The sequence below is a fragment of the Cygnus olor genome, chromosome 2 (genome assembly GCF_009769625.2).
Source record: "Cygnus olor isolate bCygOlo1 chromosome 2, bCygOlo1.pri.v2, whole genome shotgun sequence".
Classification (NCBI taxonomy): Eukaryota; Metazoa; Chordata; class Aves; order Anseriformes; family Anatidae; genus Cygnus; species Cygnus olor.
The window spans coordinates 3,522,493-3,542,202 of NC_049170.1; the positions used below are offsets into that span (position 1 = coordinate 3,522,493).

Here is a 19,710-nt window from a genome sequence, read left to right on the forward strand (position 1 = left end):
CCGTGGGAGGGACCCCACATAGAGCATGGGCAGAGCACAATATGTAATACAATGTGTGAACAGTTGTCTGATGGGCTGGGGCTCTAAGCATTATAATAAATGGGATTAGAGCAGGCTGGCAGCCAGTCACTAGTGGGGTTCCCCAGGGCTCCCTTTTAGGGCCAGTTCTCTTTAATGTTTCCATAAATTACTTGGACACAGGACTTGAATGTATACTAAGTCTGCAGACAACACTAAACAAGAACGAGCTGTTCACCCCCTTGGGAGTTGAGAGGCCTCGCAGAGAGATCTTGGCAGACTCAAAGGCTGGGCAGTCAGCAACAATATGAAGTTTAACGAGTGCTGGGTTCTGCACATAGGACAGGGGCAACCCTGGCTGTGTGTACAGGCTGAGGGACAAGAGGCCGGAGAGCAGCCCCACAGAAATGGATGTGGGGGTTCTGCTCAGTGGCCAGGTGAATGTGAGCAAACAGAGTGCCGTAGCAGACAGGAGGACTTTCAGCATCAGCTCGAGCACCGTGTGCAGTTTCGGGCAGTACACACTTCTACTAGCATCCAAAGGAAGGCCACAAAAATAGGTCTTGCCCTCTAGACCTTTCACTATGAGGAACGGCTGAGGACCCTTGGCTTGTTCAGAGCAGGGCAGGCCGAGGGGAGGCCTCATGGCGGCCTGCAGCTCCCTCATGAGGGGAACGGAGGGGCAGGCGCTGAGCTCTGCTATCTGGGGACAGTGACAGGACCCGAGGGAACGGCATGGAGCTGGGACAGGGGAGGGTCAGGCTGGGTGTTAGGGAAAGGTTCTGCACCCAGAGGTGGTCGGGCACTGGGACAGGCTCCCCAGGGCAGTGGGCATGGCCCAATGCTCTCAGACATAAGGACTGGTTTTTAGGTGGTCTCGCGTGAAGCCAGGAGTTGGACACAATGATCCTTGTGGGTCCCTTCCAACTCAAGATATTCTGCGACTCTAAGAGAGTGACAGTGAAGGAGTGACAGAGACAAGCTGTCATAGATTATCCCCAGCCACCCTTCCTCATTCCCTTGCACTGCTCAAGGGGAGGAGGTAGAAGATGATGGATGAGGGAAAGTGTTTTCAGTTTGCCTTTAGTTCTCACTGCTTCAGCCTGTTAGCAACAGGCAATAAATTACATTAATCTCCCTATGCTGAGTATTTTCCCCATGACAGTAACTGGGGAGGGAACTCCCTGACCTTATCTCAACCCACGAGCCATTTTTGTTGTATTTTCTTCCTCGGTTCTGTTGAGGAAGAGGAGTAAGAGCAGTTGTGGTGGAGTTCAGCTGCCCAGCAGGGTGAAGCCTTAAGAGAAAGCGTGCCAGGCACCTCAGCTACTGGCCAGATGCAGGGAGAACACTCAATGGCCAGCATAGAGATTGTGAGTGCCCTGTGGGATCCTGTCTGGCTTCCAGCTGCTATTCCAGGAGCACTGGGTGTCTTGTGGATGGCACACCCTGTCTCGCAGATACCCAGTGCTATCTCAAACAACACTGATGTCTGCATGTGGTAAGAAGTCCTAATCAAAAGGGTCTAAAGCATTACAGCACGCTTTAAAGACTTATACAGCAGCCCACCTAAACCTTATCAGGAGCTCAGGAGCTTACTCCAGAGGTTTATTCACCTGCCTGACCCCAAGGAAAGCTAGTGCCATTTAAATACACTACAGGATATCCAAGAAAAATACATGGGGCAGGCAGGCAAGACATGACATTCAGAACATCCACAGCCTTCTTGCCCAGCAGCTGAAGCCCTGGCAAGACACCCCAGGACACTAAAAATGGCTCTAGATTAACACAGGCAGCTGAGGTCAATCTAGCTTCCGTGGAGATGATTATGCCTTACTCTGCCTGAATTCCCAAACCATAAAGCTTTCTCACTACAATGATTAAGAAAAAGAATTCTTTGAGAAACATTAACATATTTTAAAATACTTTCATATTTGGTAAAAAGTACTCTCAAACACTATTAATTTTGTCTTCGTACATAAACTATAATTTAGCATCTGACACAAGCTTAGGTTGTTCCTCTGCGTGGTGAGAGGCAGGGCGTTTTAAGTCCATTAAAATTGAACAAGTAAGCTGAGACTATCATAACTGAAAGAGGAAGACATCTGAATTAAATACAGGAATGAAAAGAAACTTTAGAGCCCTCAAATGATAGCTTCTTGATTGATGTAGCATCATTAAGTTTTGATGTGTATTGTTCAGATAAGCTTAAAAATGGAAAATTGTGACAAGAGAATCAGATATCACCAAGTAATAAATAGCAAACCTGTGTCTTGTAGAGAGCTTTTAAAATGACTTTTTGTCTAGAGATTTTCATAGTAGTATATACAGTAAATCTGAATGGATAAATGTAAGAAAGCATATCACTTAGAAGTTGGTTTGAAGGTTAACAGAAAATAAGCTTTTGACACAGTTCTCTCTCTACAGAAAGAACAGGAGTAACTGAAAAACTCACTCTTAGGTTTCTCATTAATTTTCCATTTTTAGGGCATTCTTTAGGAAGAGACCTAAAAATGTCTCTTATCTGAACTTCACTGTATCATACTGAAGCTCTTTTCAGGCAAAGGAAAAAAGGAATATTCTTCAGGAGAATTTACTCTTTTGAGGACAGGGAAGCGCCATTCACTCTTATCCCCCAAGAAAGATGGCAAAGAAAAAAAGTTTTTAGAGCTAAGCAACTACAGTGAAGTTTAATTTTGAAAACACCGTCGTTATTTCACAATGAAAGTTCTCAGCAAAAGCCCAAAGTTATAAACTACATCTTCCCAAACAGAAACTGTTAAACATTAACAGAAGGCCATTTTTAGAAGGGAGTTAACAGGATGAATATTGACATAAACATTAGCAGCCTTAAATACTAATATTGGACCTAGAATACAACTACTTTAATCAAAAAGACTCCAATTTACATCAGACTTGGCAACATTTTTAGAAGGGAGTTAACAGGATGAATATCAACAAACGTTAGTAACCTTAAATACCACTATTGGACCTAGAATATAACTACTTTAATCAACAGACTCCAATTTACATCAGACTTGACCATTTATTCATGACAGAGTCATGCATTTTCTGCAAAATAATAGAATGTGGCTATATACTGGAATAGATTGATTTTTTTTTTTTATTAAGATACGGGAAAACTTCATTTTCAGCACATTATTTTCCATAGTGATGGGACCAAAGTAAATAGTATGTGTGTATGAACAGTACTATCCAGCAACGCAGAAGAAAATCATGTCTGGAACAAATACTCCAAAGGGAAAAAATAAAGTGCTCTCTCCAAATAAAATGACATTCCCCTTCCTCCCTCCTCCCCCCCCCCCAAAATAAATAATAGGACTTTGAAGGGCACGTACAAAACCATACAAACCATCTCTATCACAGATCTCACTCCTTTCTGCACACAATGCTCAGCATTGTAATTTGCAGATATTCTATTAAAATGTGGTTGGTACGCACAAAACCAAAGAATCTATTATTTTCTGGACGCTAAGAGCACACAATAGCATAGCCATACTTTCAGTAAAAAGCAATGAACAAGGAGCAATCATGTAGCACCTGCTTCTATCCTAAATGAATGCCACAAGCAAGTCGTGAGAACTGATGTTTCCTATTATAGATCACACAGGAGGCACCCACTCGACCCTATTCAAAATAAGGTGGATAACATCGTTATAGGTAATTTAGCAATACCATCTTTCTCATGAACAGCGCTCCTCTGTTTAACAAAAGCTCAACTATCACATTACATCTACTCACATGAAAAATTGGGAACCATTGGTATGTTTCCCTCGGTTTGCCATTGACAAAAGGAACGCTCTGTCATGTTTGAGAATAAAGTTTTCATCTGTTTGAAGAAAAAATATGTTTGTCAGATTTTCCCTGACAAGGAATACGAGTAATTTTCTTAGCAACTTATGGGTGCTACAAGGAGAAATTCTTCCGCCGCTAAAGAAACTTGAACAGGTTGGAAAAAACATAAATCTAATGAAGACTCAAAAGTTACAGTAGAAAAATTCAATACAGAAAACATTTCCCAAATAAAGTCTCAGAAATAGCAAGAACTTCTCTAATGGAAAAAATTAAACTCATCATTAGTGTTCTCAGTAAGCACTTGATCCTCAGACTTAAATTTAAATCCAGCATTTTCTCAATAAAATAAAGTTGGTAGACTTACTGCTATGCTAAAACAAAACATAAATGATACTGTTATTTACACAGCAGGCACCTCAGGTAGAAAGATCTACTGAAACAGCCATATCCCTGGAATGGCAAGTTAAAAGACAGCCACCTATCAATCCCAAGCTGGATGCATCAAAACACATAAGGAAAAAAAAAAACAAAACAAACCCCCAGACCCCTAGATACCTGAAAGAGAGACCAAATAATACATTCTTCCTTCAACCTAAATGTAAATCCAATTAAAACTAAACATGTATTTCATATTCCAGTGAATTAAAGAGGACTTCTGTTTTTACAGCGTTAATATTAAAGCAGGTAATTTTCGAAAATTTGTTTTCAAAGCTAAAAATAGTTTGAGCATACACAGCTGTTATTTTACATACCAAAACACGATACTGCGTGCTCAGCACTTACCACCTTTAGTACACTCTTTAGAAACTAAGGCTAGTAAGATCTTAGCAATTTTTTCTATTCAAGAGCTTCTTTTGACTAGAGACTGCAATACTCATCTGTCTTTCAAACTTAACCGCATGCACTTAGCCACCCAGACCTGCTTGCAAAACATTCAGAACCAGTGGGCTGTTATGTACACAGTGCCTTTATTAACACTTCAATACCATAGTAACTACCTGTTTTTTTTCCCTGCAAGAAAGAATTATGTCCTTAAATGAATACTTTATAAAAAAAATCACCATTTTCTTTCCAACAACAGATTAAAAAGGTAAGCGCACATTAAAACTTCTTTCCAAGTAAAATAACTCACGTAGCATATAAACAAAGTCAAACACTTGGAAATGAGCACTAAGCATACAAACCTTGAACAGGGGAGGGGAGAAAAGGGACGTTAAAAAGAAGAAATAATTGTTTAGAACTGAAAATTATGCCAGTAATTCTTTCCCAGATTAAGTCATTAACCCTCACAAAGGTTAGACACAGAACTCTTCGTTTGTCCAAGCAACACAGATATCCATCTACAAAGGGATGTATCAGTTGTCTATATATTTACTAGGGAAGGTACAGGGGAACAGAGTTTGAATTTGTGTTACTGAGCTTTTGTCTCTTACCTTTTCATTTTGCAAAAGACCACATTCTCTATAAACAAAAGAATATGTTGACAGTTTTAGGCAGGAAGATAGGAGTTTATTCATGAATAAAGTTGCCTAACCTCCATGCTGAAAGTCATGTTTAATCAATAATGTTAGCCTTAATTAATTGTCAGTTAAAGTTAAATATTACAAAAAAAAAACTCTGAAAGTCATGCATATAAAAATAATTCTCATGCAACATTAGTTTCATGCAAAAGGTGATGTATAAGTAGAACTCTTCTCATTAAGTATCTTGGGAATCGAGGCTTATCTCACAACTGAGCTGAGAATATGGAAAAATATACTTGCTCTTACCTTTAAAATAGCCACCATAAATAGATTCACCTCCTTTTCCATTACCTGTGCATTAAAAAGCATGGATTAAACCTTTTGTTCAGTTTATAAAACACTGCATGTAACATTCCACCAAGTTATAAGACACCAGGACACGCCAGCCAGTTACTAATACATGAGCATATGCCCCTTAATTAAAAGGCAGGGCTGTTTGTTATGCAGTTCACTGTCCTGCTGACACTCAGAATATTGAAAATGAAGACTGCTTTCGTGCTTCTGAACACTAGAAAACCTGAAGTGAGGCTCCACTGCCATTTGCTAGAGCAGCAGCAACAGAAAATACAATGACAACCAAAAAAAGGACAGTGGGCATGACCAATGATCTTGTCCTGCTCAGAGCAGCTGAGACCACTGGAACAGATGAGAAAAGGGTTTTTTTAAAAGGCATCTTTACTTCTACTTGACTCTCAACACAGTATATTCTCCCACCACCCATTTTTATCCATTAGAAGACTTCAAGATAGAGGATAACAGACACTTTGACAGGTATTTCACAGGACAACCAGTTGAAACATCATGTTGTGCACATACTGCGGGGAAGGAAACACTCTTGGAAAACCTGCTTTTAAAAGAAGACTTATTCATTAAACATTTCTAGCTCATTTACTCCCTTTTTTCCCCCCACTTTAACTTGTTCAGAAAGGTCCTTGTATCAATAAAGCAGTAATGAGCGTTGCTAGTACTACCACTGAGATGAGAGGTATCACTTTGGTTGAAACATTTTAGAACCTCAGAAATTAATGAAGACACAGGGGATCTACGCTATACTTCTCAGCAAATGAAGTATTTTCATGGCATTTTTAATACTTCCACGATGTATTCCAAAATTATGTTATAACCACATAGACAATATCTCCGTTCCATTTAAAACACCTAGGTTTTAAAGGTGTATTTTACCTTCGCTGAAGTCCCCACCCTGAATCATGAAGTTTTTAACCACGCGATGGAATGTAGTGCCTTTGTAACACAGCTTCTTGCCAGTTGTTTTGCCAATTCCTTTCTCACCTGCAAGAAGTTTAAACAAAAAGAATCCACAGACTGTCACCGAACAAATTCAAGGATTTTAGTGCTCTAGCCCTCTAGTGCTAATGAACATGAGACACATAAAATAACAGCTATAAAAGATAAAGCAGCGCTACCTGTTGCTTCTTCACCTCCCATTAACAGCATAGTCTTTTGCAAGGTGACTCAAGTAGGCACAAGCAAAAGTTAGGCTTCTTCAAAATAATTTCTGAGCATGAAATTCCCTACAAAGTGGAGCTCAGTGGACAGATACATGGCGCAGCTGTAATCCAAGCCTGCTGATTTCTGAGAAAGACATCCCAGCACCTCAACCTGCATTAAAATATCTTCCAAAGTTTGGAAGAATTATGCCACTAGGCACCCGGACGGGGGTATGAGGACTGGGAGTGCAGAGACCCCAGTTAGTAGGAAACATTTGTTTACAGGAGACACTTGTATAGACCCCAGTCAGGGAACAAATTAGGTCAACACATATAAGCCCCAAGTTTGTGTTAAGAAGTCTTAGTTTCTTGGTCCGCTAAGAGCTCCTACAGCCCTACCTACTTGCTTCCTCCCTGCCTAAAGAATTCTTTCCACGTGCTGCAAATCACTTGGACATGGGATGGATGAAAAGTTGTTACTCTGAGACTGTAAGGGATAATCCATCATCTGAGGAGAGCACAACACAAGGACCTTTACCGAAGTTCCCTTCTACCTCTGACAGGTAAACTTCAGTTTCAGGCCCTCTCACCACCCTGCACTGCCAACCTAATCCCAGGTATTCTGCTCCAGGTGCCCAACAGCAGTCTCCTGTTGAGATTATAGGAAGGCAAGCTCCTGACTAAGCTCCAAGAAGCAGATTTTTGTTTATCTGGGAGGGGACTGAAAGATCTGGACTTGCAAACTGGCATTTGCAGATGTTTAATTTAAATGCAAGGAGCGTCTTGCTATCAAGGCAGACAGCATTCCTTCCCAGGAGCCAGGCCTATTTGTGACAACGTCAGGCTGCAGGAAGGCAGCCAGAATCACCCTGTCCTCCTCCACCTGTTTCTGACCTCCACGTTTGCTTCACAGATTATGGAGGGTGCAGCAGGGGCATGGCGATGGGCACAGCTTTTGAAACCCTGACCTCCGGTCTCTCTCTCTCGGGACACACCACGTTGCTCTGAAACAAGTGAAACCCCTCTTCACAATGAGGGGATGGCCGTGCACAGCCCCAGCCAAGTGTCTGTGAGGTCCCCAGCAGGAAAAGTGGGGAAACACGACACTAAGAAGCCACGATGCCTTCACCAGCTACAGCGCAGGTGGGTACCCACATGTCTTGAAGCAAAATAACATGCTAGATCCACCTAGCATGCAGCAGTTAAGTATTATGCAAACATGCAATGCTCACAGCCTGCTGCTAAGGTATTCTATTACCTTGATTATATTGTCCAGAATAATGGGATATCACCCCCTCTCTATTATCTACTTCCTTAAATAAGCGTAGTCCTTGTGTAAGACTGCAGCAGGATGTCAACACCAGGAAACGACCCTGTATTGGGTAAATCTCCAATGATTCAAGGTTTTCTTGCAAAGAGCAAAGATAAGAGTAAAAGATATACCTGACAGGAACCCAGGCTTTCATGCTGACTAAACGGATCTGGCTGTCAGAAGTGAAAGGAGTCGGGGAAGCCCAGCTCCTAAAAGTGACTTATTTCGTCTCTGAGGATGGTGTAGCAGCTTAAAAGCCCAAGAAGTTAAAGCAGCCCTCATTTCAGCTCTGGTTGCCAGAGGTATACGTGATCTCACCTTCATCTCCCACCACTGAACTGCTGCTCTTCTGAAGACAGGCTTGGAAAACCCCCTAACACAGTCTAGGCAAACACAGAAGTAGAGGTCAAACCACAAAGCTGCATCCGTCCCTGGGGACAGGCAGAAAGATGTGCCAGCGCTGCTGGATCCTGCTGCGAAGAGCACGAATGACCCTAAACCTGGCCTGCTGCTCCTGGCCACAGCGGTCACCTGCGGCGCCACGCAGCAGACAGCATCCTCGGGCTGCAGGTTCGTAGCTCGGGTGCTGAGGCAACAGAGATACAGAAAGGACGAGAAAAGAGGGCAGAGGTGGCATGCACGATTAGCAGTAACAAACGGACTGGAAGAACCTGTCAAGGAGAAGCAGGCAGACAGAGCAACTGATAGGAAGAAATGCGAGCAAACAGAAGAGCAGCACAGGTGTGACTGGTGCGAACAAGGTAAGGATTAATGTTAGCTGCACGATGCTAGGCTCTAAACCCCAAAATCCCAAGTTCAAACTTGAGAAGTAGCATGGCAGCAGAGAGGTGGCTTCTACTGGCAAAAGCAGTGAATGCAATTTAACTCTCTTCATCGTTAATTACACCAAAATTAAAAAAAATGTTACTCCAGGCTTCTCTATATAAATAATTAAATTATGAGGGGGGAAAATACATAAGCAAGTTTTTAAAAACACCTAGCAAATATAACTCCATCCTGTGAGCACACAACCACAAACATTTGCAGGAATGAAACCAGCGTTTCAGGTAGCTTTTAGGTCTGAGTTTGATCTCTACATTAGACCTCAGGACTCCGTGCTATCTTTCAAACGTTTTGCTAACTGAAACACAGGTTCTAGCTGGAGACTTCAACGAAACCTGTACAGCCAGCTGCAGAACACAATTCAAAAAGGGATGCAACACAAAGCTGTGAAACTTTAATTATTCTGCTAAGTACTTGTTTCATTGCCTGTGATCTCCAATACCTTTTCCTTCCTTTGTCTTTTATTTCCGTCTAACTTTTTCTAGCAAAGCTGCTGTAAGGGTTTAAACAAAAACAAGATGAAGGACTTGAGGCTCAGACACTATGCTATTCGGTCTGCTACTCCATCTTATTTCTCATCTTCCGTTATCTATTCTGATTAAGAAAAATTACAAGGAAGCTGCCCATTTTTCTACGGTAGTCTTAACTTTCTTCCCCCTTCCCAGTCTATCCCCAGGTCTCTCTTCAATGACCAAAAAAGACGAGGCATCACTACACACACCTCAAAAAAAATTGAGTTACATACTGTCCCCTCCACAAGTTCGTAGTGATGCAAGACCCCGAAATCTTGTCAGATGTTATCTGGAATGTGTCACATTCTGGGATTTGAGCCCTGACAGGACAGGCTTCAAGAAGTTAACGTACAAGGATATCAGCAAATAAATGTCCCCCATAAACGGTTAGCTGAAAGCTGTTCACTAAAGCCAGGCACTGGAATGCCGTCTGGAAGGTCTCGCAGGAAAGTTTGAATCATCCAGAGAACAGTTACTTCACATACAAAGAGGCTTCGTTGATGCAGTTGATTTAAGGTATGCTACAAGTACTTGAGCATTCCTGTACACAAGACCAACAAACCACATAACGCATCCTTCGCATAAATACCACGCAGCAGTTCCTGTAATAACCTCATCAAGGCTGATCTTTAACTTACGGTTGCAAATTCACCAGGGAACAGCGTGGATCAAAAAACCACCAAGCCCTTCCTACCCTCACTCTTCCGATCATTAGAAGCCTTTCAAAAATGTTAATTCCTGCTTAAAAAAATGTGTAAAAGATTAGACCCAGTCATTATTTTACTAACGCTGTCCTTTGATTTCCCAGATCTATTCTTTCTTTCCCCCTCAAACAACCCCAGGATTTTTAAGGGATCATCACGTTCCCACTCAGTCCTTCATTTCGCTAAAAATGAAGACGTCTTCTCTTCACATTTAACAGATGCTTCTCTCTTCTGATCCCCGTGTAGCACTCCTGTGAACCTAAAATACACTTTCTTGGTATGAGAGTAAGCAGAATTTGACATGGTATCAAGCCATACATCACCGGCGTGCTGTGCAATGACACGATCTCGTAATGTCTGTCCTGGGAAGTTGTCAAGTCCTGGTCATCTTTTACACATGTGCAGCTTGAGCGATCAATAATCCCACCACAGCCTCACACTTACCAATCACTTCTATCTAAAGAAGCCCCACATTAGGTTCAGGAAATATCTTTTTGCTCCACGAACTTAATTTGGCCCGATGAATTATATGCAGAATCTCCGCTACTCTAACTGAGTAACAGGGTATCAGTGTTCTTCAAGTCATCCTCTGCACTAACACGTCCCAGCTTTGCTCTTACCAGGAAAAAAAGAACATAAAACATTTGCACTGTTATTTAGCTATGGTTTATGCTTGTTGAAACAAACAGTAATCGTAAGAAACATTAAAATTCTTAAATGCAAGCATGCTACTTACCCGAGCATAAGCAAAGGAAGTTTTTGCAAGTCTTTGGACATATATCTGAGAAGAGCTGAAACATAATTCGACCAACTAGAAGATTAAAAAAGAAATAAAAGTTTTATAATACTTCATGATGATATAAAAAACTGCATCTAAACAAGTCAGCATATTTTGACATGAGTTTTGTGGGAAAAAGTTATTTTATCACACAGAATACGAAGACACCTCAAATATGTAAACATCAAGCCATGTGGCAGGAGATATTACAATTGCTAGAAATGAAGATTAAGCAATATCAAAAATCCCAATGATTTCATTTTGATTTCAGCCTTGGAAGCCAAACCAACTTGCTTAAACCTCTGTTGTGTCAATTAACTTCTGCTCTGGGAAAAAGAGTTGTCAGGAGTGCAGGTCCTCAGACAGCTGGGGTCTTTTTTTTTTTTTTTAAGAAGTGCTAAGTTTATGCAAGTACATGATTATGCCTCTGCAGTTTTCCATGTGACCATCACTTAAAAGAATCCAACTTAGCCCCACATTGTGTCAAGGATTATAAGTACATTGAACTCTTGGCCTCAAACCTTTTGGTTAGAAGGGTGCAACAGATGAACTGAGCAGGAAAAAAGAAAGACAGGCGAGGTGGAACAGCACTAGCTGTTTCAGGACTAACGAATGCTCCAGTTGCCAAATACAAACACTACTTCCTCCCTACACGAAATGAGCAGAGTAATTCCCACCCTCAGCACAGCTACTCCCACACTACTGGTAGTACTTACGCTGTGCGCCTCGGAAATCTATTAAAACACTGCAGAGTGGAGAAAAACTCATTTTGAACTGTTTCTCATTTTTTATATTATTTTACAAGATATTGGGACTTACATTTCTAAAGCAAAACTCTAAATGCTCCCAGACAGAAAATCTTACAGAAATGTGTAATTAGCAAAGTTGTTGTTCTCTCTACAGGCTGTGAAATCAGCAATAAATACCACGCTGCTGGCCAACATTAGAAGACAACCAGGAATAATTTCTAAATGAGCACTACCCTCTAGTGGCATACGCTGGTAAGACTTCAACATAATTATTTAAACAGTAACTACTCTAAGAAATATTTTCTCTTTTCCTTCCCTCAAAGGAAAATAAAAATTCAGACTTATTTTACTCAATACTTCAGCACCAAGATCCGTTCCAAGAGGCTCCTAAGACACCGCATTCAATTTTAAAGCCTTGTCCAAATATATACGATTGCCAACGAGGAGTATTTTTGGTTCAAAAAGCTAGGGGACAAGTGAGACCTACCACAGAGATCACCTTTATTTTGAACGCTTAGACAAAAATTCAAGATGCCTTCAGCTGTTGAAACGCCTGCACTTCATTAGCTGCAGCGAGAATATTCTCTGAGGAGCTGTTACAGCAGGAAAGACTGAAGGAAATGGGTAGGGACAGTCTTCAAAGCAGGAAGAAATAGCAAATGTTCAGTGAGTCCAGATTAAACAGCAGCAGCTGTAACTGCCACCGTGAAAGGACAGCTATTTGGACGTGAAGGATCCATTGTAAGCGACGTGCATTGAAGATCCACGCAAGAACACAAAGAGAAGGCAGTTAAGTACCAAAAGTTTTCCATTCGCATTGTGAGCCCAGCAATTTAGGGCAAGAGAAACCCCATTCCTGTTTGCAGAAGCGCTGACCTGAGCGGTGAGGGTGCTTCCGAAAGCCACGCGCGTGTCCCCTCCTGCATCCACCGCAGGAAGTATCCTCCTGGGAGGGGAAATGGCACAATCCCCCTTGCACCAAGAGCAGAAAAACAAAGAGCAGCTGCTGCTGCACCAGGGTGAGAGCTGCCCAATAACCCAGGGGTGCTGCTGCCACCAGGAGGGACCTCAGCCCCCAGGCACGAAGCGCAGAAGCGGGCTCCATCCTACACACCAGGGCACGGCAGCCAGCACCCTAAGCAGCACGCACCCCACTTCTGTCTTCTGGTGGAAGAACTCCCTCGTGAAGTTCTGCCTTGACATCTTCAAGAACTAAAGAGAGGTCCATAACGAAGGTACCGTGATTTCAGGACTTCCAGTGCTTTGTCACTAACATCTGCACCGCATCGTGCCCTTCAGCCCCTACGAACTACACCGCACAGCATCAAAAGTCTAAAAAAAAAAAAAATCTTAAAAAATAAGGAAGCAGTTCAAAAATGAAGGAAATCTCTTCCCCCCATCGCCTGCAGCGCTCTCACCCTCCTATTTCCCATTGTAGGAAACGCGGCGGTGTGCTTACACCCACACCAGCCACACGCTGCGCGCCCACCTGGTGGGCTGCTGCCCGTACCTTACCTGAGCTGCACCAACAGCACTGCCAGGGAAAGGCTGTATTTTCCCCGGGTAAACAGTTAATAAAACGTGCCAACGAGATCCAACGCATTTTGACACCTTGATCTGACAGGCACCTCGTGAGCTACCGCTGTTAACGCACAAAAATCTGTTGTAAGGCTGCTTCGAACCTACAGACATCTTCGACCTGCGCCCTGAAGAAGGGAAACAGCTGGTTTTAAACCTGGAGCTGAGGCTCTCGCTGACAGACCACAGGTGAAAAAAAGCATCTGTGTTGCTAATTGACTCTAATTTAGACACCTCTGCTCTGAAGTAATCGCCGTCACTGTGTGCAGAGAATTTCCAGTGGTTCCTTCGGATTTATTTCCCTGGTAGCAGGCTGAAGTTACCTGGATGGGGAACGAGCTCGCTGCGACCAACTGTACGCCGTGAACTGAAAGTTAAATGAAACAAAAACCTGCTGACGAGAGTTGCCCCATAGGGGGACATCTGCTCACAAACCTACACCGGCTCCTCTGTTGGCTGTAGCCAAGCAAGGAGCCTGCAGAAGTCGCTCGCTCCTAGACCAAAGCAAGAACACTGGCATTAATTATGTTTTCTGACGATGAAACTCACCTAGCTTCAGCCACAAGTCTTCCAGCTCTGCAAGGAAGTTATACCAACTATTAAAGTCTTGTTTTAGAGTAAGACTGGATAAGCAGGCAGGCTATTTGTCATTTTAATCTTAACTTTGCTCTCAGGAAGACGATTCTCACCAGCTCACGGCTCCACAGACGTGCCTCAGCTCTGACAGCACTTTGCTTTTTGTGCTGGCCACACCACGGAGGTTTAGCCAACTATAACTTGACATCTGCTTCTTAATCACAAACCTGTACTTGGATAAGTACTCTAATTTGCTGGAGGCTTTTACCTTAAAGATATTTTGGGGTAGAAATTAGAGTAAGTGGTAAAAGTAGCGTTTAAGTTGCTGTAATTAACTACAGTGAGTGATGTACAGATAAATTCTAGGTTGGTTTGAAGTCTGATTTCATAAAGATTTATCATAAAGCTAATGAGCTCCGCCAATTAGAGAGACCAGACAGCATAATGACCAGATACGGGCCTATTTCAATGCTCTATTTCCAGACTGAAAGACGAAAACTTTTTGGTTTTGAACCCCTCAATCCTTCAGCCGTGGAAACGCTCGCTCTGGATTCAAACGAAGCCGTAAAGAATCCAGGATAGGAATATCCCCACCACACCATACTAAGCACTCCTGCTAGCACAGCTGGTTAAAACGATCACCGATTTCAAGGGGTTACCCAGCGATTTCCCCCCCATTTAGATGCTTAACTTCTGTTCGGAAGCCAGCTCTGGAGACAGCCACATATTGCGGAGTGCATTTCCCAGGGAACACAAGCTGTTTCCCTCGCCCGCGTTAGGTTTAGGCCACAAAGGTGCCAATTTCAGACACTCCCAGAATAAACCTAGTTATTTAAAGTAGATTTAAACACGCTTGTCTTTTCCCGGTTTCTCAGAGCAAGCCAGGTAAGAAGACGCCACAGAATTTCCCCTGGATATGGGGGGAAGGCCCTGCTGGAGGAAAAAGCTGGGGTTACAACCCCGGGGTTACAGCCCGAAGGCACAGCCCCTGCAGGCTGAGAGCAGGAAGTTTACCCAAGGCCAAAGGGCTTGGGTACGTTTGCCTAACAACTTCGATAGCACCCCACTAAAATGAAGTTATTTTAATCTCACGAGCTTATTTATTTATCCCTAAATTGGGGAATTCTAAGTTATATACACCGTAAAAGATTGCTTTAAAGTGGGAGCGTGGCTACTGATTTGAGAAAAAAATGAAAGCTGCCTGCAGGAAAAGAGCAGATTTCATTCAAAACAGCAGTTAAAACAATGGATGGTGCACGTCCTCTGAGCCCAAACCTGCAGAGGTCTCGACACATCAGCGCTGTTAGTGCCTCCACCACCCCTCTTCGCAGGGAAAGCCTCTGCAAGCCTCCTTCCCCAGCCCTCTGCTAAGCCCCGTCCCCAGGCATCCGCAGGTCCAATCTTCCACGATCTCCCCAAAAGCGACCATTTCGCTATTGCTCACACCAACTTACTGGCTTCGGTTTCGCAAAGAGAAAATGAGAAAATACTTCCTGGCTTCCCCCAGAGGCACGAGAGATCCCTTTGGTCTCCCGTTTACCGACTGAACTTGTCCTAGACCTCCAGACAAATCTTTGGGGGATTCCGTCCTGCACTGGCCACAGCAGTTTTATATAACAAGTGGATTTCAGCGTTGTTAAACCAGCTCCCCACAGACTCTAGCTATATCCTACAGCCCTCACGCTCTGCAATTAGGGTTCCCCATGCTGTATGTCCTTTTGACTCACATATAGCACTCAATTGGATTGCCGAACTGTTCACGGACAGCCAAGGCACGGATCTGTTTCCTGCCCATCGGCACCTTTCTGCCTTCCAAGTGCTAGAAGTTAAAGGGAAGCCAGCTGGGAACAATTCGTCTCCTCAGGAAGGGCAAGAAAGACCCCATGAGGACTCCCAGGCCCTACTAATGCAGACAGTCCTGCGATGCCTTTTGCAGCGGAGCTTATTTAATGTAAATTCAGACTGGAGACTAGGAGGAGAAAAGTAACGAAGGAACAGCCTGCCTGACAAAGGGACCGACGGGACGAAAAGAAACCAAAGTGAAAGGAAAAATGAACAAGAGGTCAAGCAACAACAGAAGGCACGAGAAAAAATGGTAAGAATAAGGAAAAGTCTATCGTGAAGAGCGACGAAACAAAGCAAACCCAAGTGTAACGTGTTTTCTGATGGACAAAGCCAGCCAGCAGCACGAATGGGGAAGAAAAAATTGGCATGGCCACACAAACTGCTACATCAGCAGGCTACATACGTGACACCCTAGCCAGGCGTCAGGCTCGGGTATCATGGTCAGAACAGGAGATCCACACAGGTTTTGCACCACAGAGCAAAGCCAATATTATTTAGAGAGGCATCTGCTGCCATCCCCAGATTCTTGGCTTGCTGCAAGGAGTTTACTTGGGCACGCTCTGGGTGTCTGAGCTGGGAGGGACCCAAAACGAGGGACAAGTGCTGCCTGTGCAACTATCACAACACATCCTTATTCCTGATTTCATCTCCTTTTGCTTTTTAAAAAAATACCACAACGTGCGTTCATGAAAACGAAGAGGCAATTTATTTAAAGTAGTCTCAATTTCGAGTTACACTGAAAACACTGAAACCAAGCCTACAGAGTCTGCCCCGAGCAAGAAGCCCGTACCAGCAGGCACACAAGTTTCATTTCGAGATTCTGCAGCTGAAGTTACCAAACAGACACGGAGGCACAAAAGCTGTAACGCAGCTTCTGAAAGCACGACCAAAGCCACACCATTCATCTCCCTGTTTTGTAAGGGATCTAGTTAAACAGCAGAACTAATTCACACTCTGCACTCCTCTTCCCCCTCACACACCACCTTTTGCGGCTCCTCCTAACCTGACCTGTGCACTGAGCTCCTATTTTTAATTGCTACAGGTATCTGCACAGCCACGGGGTAAACGTAATCGGGGAAGGGAAAGCTGAGAGTTGGGGGAACACCGATGGTCTCCAAGCAATCAACACTCAAAAACGACAGAGTTCCCTGTCCTGCAGGCGAGATGCCTCCTGCAGCGAGAGGCACGTCCTGATTCTCTGCATTTTCTGGGGAGATGTTACTTTGATTTCTTAGTGCGTACAGGGCAGGGGCCAATGCTTTACCTCCTGGCTAGCAAGAAATGCAGCGCTGTTCTTTCCTCCAGGTCTTTCTCCCTACATTCAATAAAAGTAAACAAGCAGCTAGACCGATCACATTAAGGCCAGATAAGCAAAATGTTAATTTGGCAAACTGCTGGCAGTTTGGAAGTTAAAATTAGTACCACCCTAGTATCAGCAGGACACTCCATCTCGCAGAGCTAACGCTTCGTGTCATCTGGAAGCACTGTTCTATCATTCACACTTCATTCGGCTCTTGAAGGTTACCTCACAGCCAAAGGGTGATGTTTAAGTTTCTTAAATGCAACTTTACCTCCCGAGATAGAGTTGTATAGGAAATTGATAAACAGACGCTCGCATACAGTAGCATAGCCATGTTACACACGAGTCCTGCACCAGTATTTTATTCACTGACATGCTTCCCTGCAAAAATACGAGTGATTAATCAGGTGAAATAAAAGCAGCAGGGCTCTGCATTTCACGTTCACCCTGTTTTAAAGGGAAAATAAATACTGGCAGCAACGGAGCCGAGCCCCGCGCCTATGCCAGGTAACTTAAGCTCTGCACCACCAGGAACGTAACAGCGTGATTCCTCGCCGACAGCAGCACCAGCCACCAAATCCTAGCAGATATGAGGGAAAACGGGGTAACCTGCTGCCTTCGGGATTCACAAGGCTGAGGAGGGACAAGAAGGTAACAAACAGGAGGGAAAACCAAGTGGGGACGGGGCTGCGAGCATACAGACAGTAAGGAGAGGTTCCCCAGATGAGGAGCCCCATCGAAAATCCCTGCCAAAGATGGAAATTCGGCAAAGGCTCAGCCTCAAACCACAGCTCCCACACCAGAAACCCCGCCACAATAAAGCAGCTTTTAGTAGCCTAATTCCACAGTAAATCTGGATTTAAAGCACAGCGTTAAAACTCCACTTCCTTTAGCGTTTTTCTCATCAGAAATTAGTTCTGAAATGCTAACCAAAGGAACTCAAACGTAAACCTTAAGGGATTTACACAGGAGCCCTCTCAGGCCACCGGAGCCGAATTTGGGCTGAAGTTTGGGAGCAAGCCCAACGCCTGACAGCCGTGCCTGAACGCAAGGCAAACCTGCGGAGAGAGTTTTTAAATCTCCATTTTCTAAGTCCTTTGGAGAAAGACTGAGGCAGAAAATGAAAGCAAAAGCACAAGGAGGCGAAGAAATCTTGTTGTGAGAGAGCGGCGGGGCCGGGAGGCACCCGGTGCTGGGAGCCCAGGACCAGGAGCCCCCGGCAGCCAGGAGCCAGCAGGGCTAACACCCAGCTAGCCACACGGGTCACACTTTCTATGTGGAAAAGAGGAGCTCTGAGACATTTCTTTTCCTTGTTTTAAAGCATGCCGGCCCTTTATGTCCACCCCGGGGCAGGAGGGGGGCAGCAGCCCCCTGTTAATTAGGGGTAATTAGCGCACTTCCAGCAGGACCCAGACCCCCTTCCAAAGCCCCACACGCCCCAAAAGGCTCCCCAAATTACTGCCAGCCCCCCAAATCCCTGCCACCCCCCCAGCCCCCTCACCCCCCCCCCAAATTCCTGCTCCTCCTACCCCAGCCCCCCCCCCCCCCCCCCCCCCCCCCAAATCCCCCCCCCGCCCCCCCGTACCTGGGTCCCGGTTGATCTCGATGTCGAAGAAGCACTGGGGCCGGTCCTGCACCCCCATGGCTGCCCCCTCGCCCTCACCACCTGCCCACGGAGAGAAACCGCCGGGGGCTGAGCCGAGCCGAGCCGAGCCGAGCCGGGCCGGGCCCGGCCCCGTGAGGAGAACCCTCTCCCCTCACCGTGTGAGGGAGGGGAGGAAGGGGGTGGGGGGGGGGAGGGAAAAAACGGGACAAAATGGGGCGCCCTCCTCTCCCCCCCGCCCCCCCCTTTACCTGGCGGCCCCTGCGCTTTGTCCCCGCTCCGCGCCCCCTCGCCCTCCCCCCCCCGGCCCGGGCGCCATGAACCGGCCGCGCGCAGGCCCCGCCCCCCGCCCCTGCCCCCCTTTGGCACGGCCCCGCCCCTTGGCCCGGCTCGGCTCGGCACGGCCCCGCCCCGCCCCGCCGCGCGCGTGCGCGCCCCGCCCCCTCCTCTCCCCCCTCCCCCCCCGCCCCCTCCCGCCCTCAGCGGTTTCGCGCCGCTCCCTGAGGGGAAGGAACCCCCCGCGGGGGGCGGCCATGTTGCGTTCCCCGGGCTGAGGGGGGATTTTTTTTTTTGGTTGTTTTTAAGGGGCGTTTGGTTGTTTTTAAGCTTCGCGCTGTGGTTCTGCCGTTTGGTGGTGTCTGAGCAGCTGGGGCAGGTCCTGACTGAAATGCTCGCCGCGATTTGTCCCTGGTCATGCTCCCAATTCCTTGGTGCTTCCTTTAGCCAGCGTCAGGAGGAGCTGAAGGAAATGGCATTATTACAGCAACTCATATATAGAATCACAGAAACATTAGGGTTGGAAAAGCCCTCCAAGATCATCTGGTCCAACATCCCCCCTACCACCAATGTCACCACTAAACCATGTCCCCAAGCACCACGTCCAACCTTTCCTTGAACACCCTCAGGGGTGGTGACGCCACCACCTCCCTGGGCAACCCATCCCAATGCCTGACTGCTCTTTCTGAGCAGAAATGTCTCCTCGTTTCCAGCCTGAACCTCCCCTGGCGCAACTTGAGGCCATTCCCTCTAGTCCTATCGCTAGCTATCAGCAAGAAGAGGCAGATATATGTGTTAAATTTGGGATGTGCGACCATCCCAGGGCCTG

At 45.3% G+C, this 19,710-nt stretch overlaps 1 protein-coding gene across 5 annotated transcripts in view; it reads right to left on the reverse strand.

Moving 5' to 3' along the window:
• Positions 1–18,942, reverse strand: part of NKTR (natural killer cell triggering receptor) — a 39,192-nt gene extending 20,250 nt beyond the window's left edge. For 2 of the 5 annotated variants that reach the window (XM_040549719.1, XM_040549714.1), the window contains exons 1-6: positions 18,857–18,942; positions 18,588–18,668; positions 10,913–10,987; positions 6,540–6,647; positions 5,604–5,648; positions 3,781–3,868 (exon numbers count right to left, since the gene is read on the reverse strand). In XM_040549719.1, coding sequence (XP_040405653.1) covers positions 3,781–3,868; positions 5,604–5,648; positions 6,540–6,647; positions 10,913–10,987; positions 18,588–18,645 — 374 coding nt within the window. In that variant the 5' untranslated portion in view covers positions 18,646–18,668; positions 18,857–18,942. Of the gene's footprint in view, positions 1–3,780; positions 3,869–5,267; positions 5,296–5,603; positions 5,649–6,539; positions 6,648–10,912; positions 10,988–18,587; positions 18,669–18,856 lie in introns of those variants that run through there. The other 3 variants (XM_040549715.1, XM_040549716.1, XM_040549717.1) reach the window with 2 other exon arrangements.
• Positions 18,943–19,710: the final 768 nt, after the last annotated feature.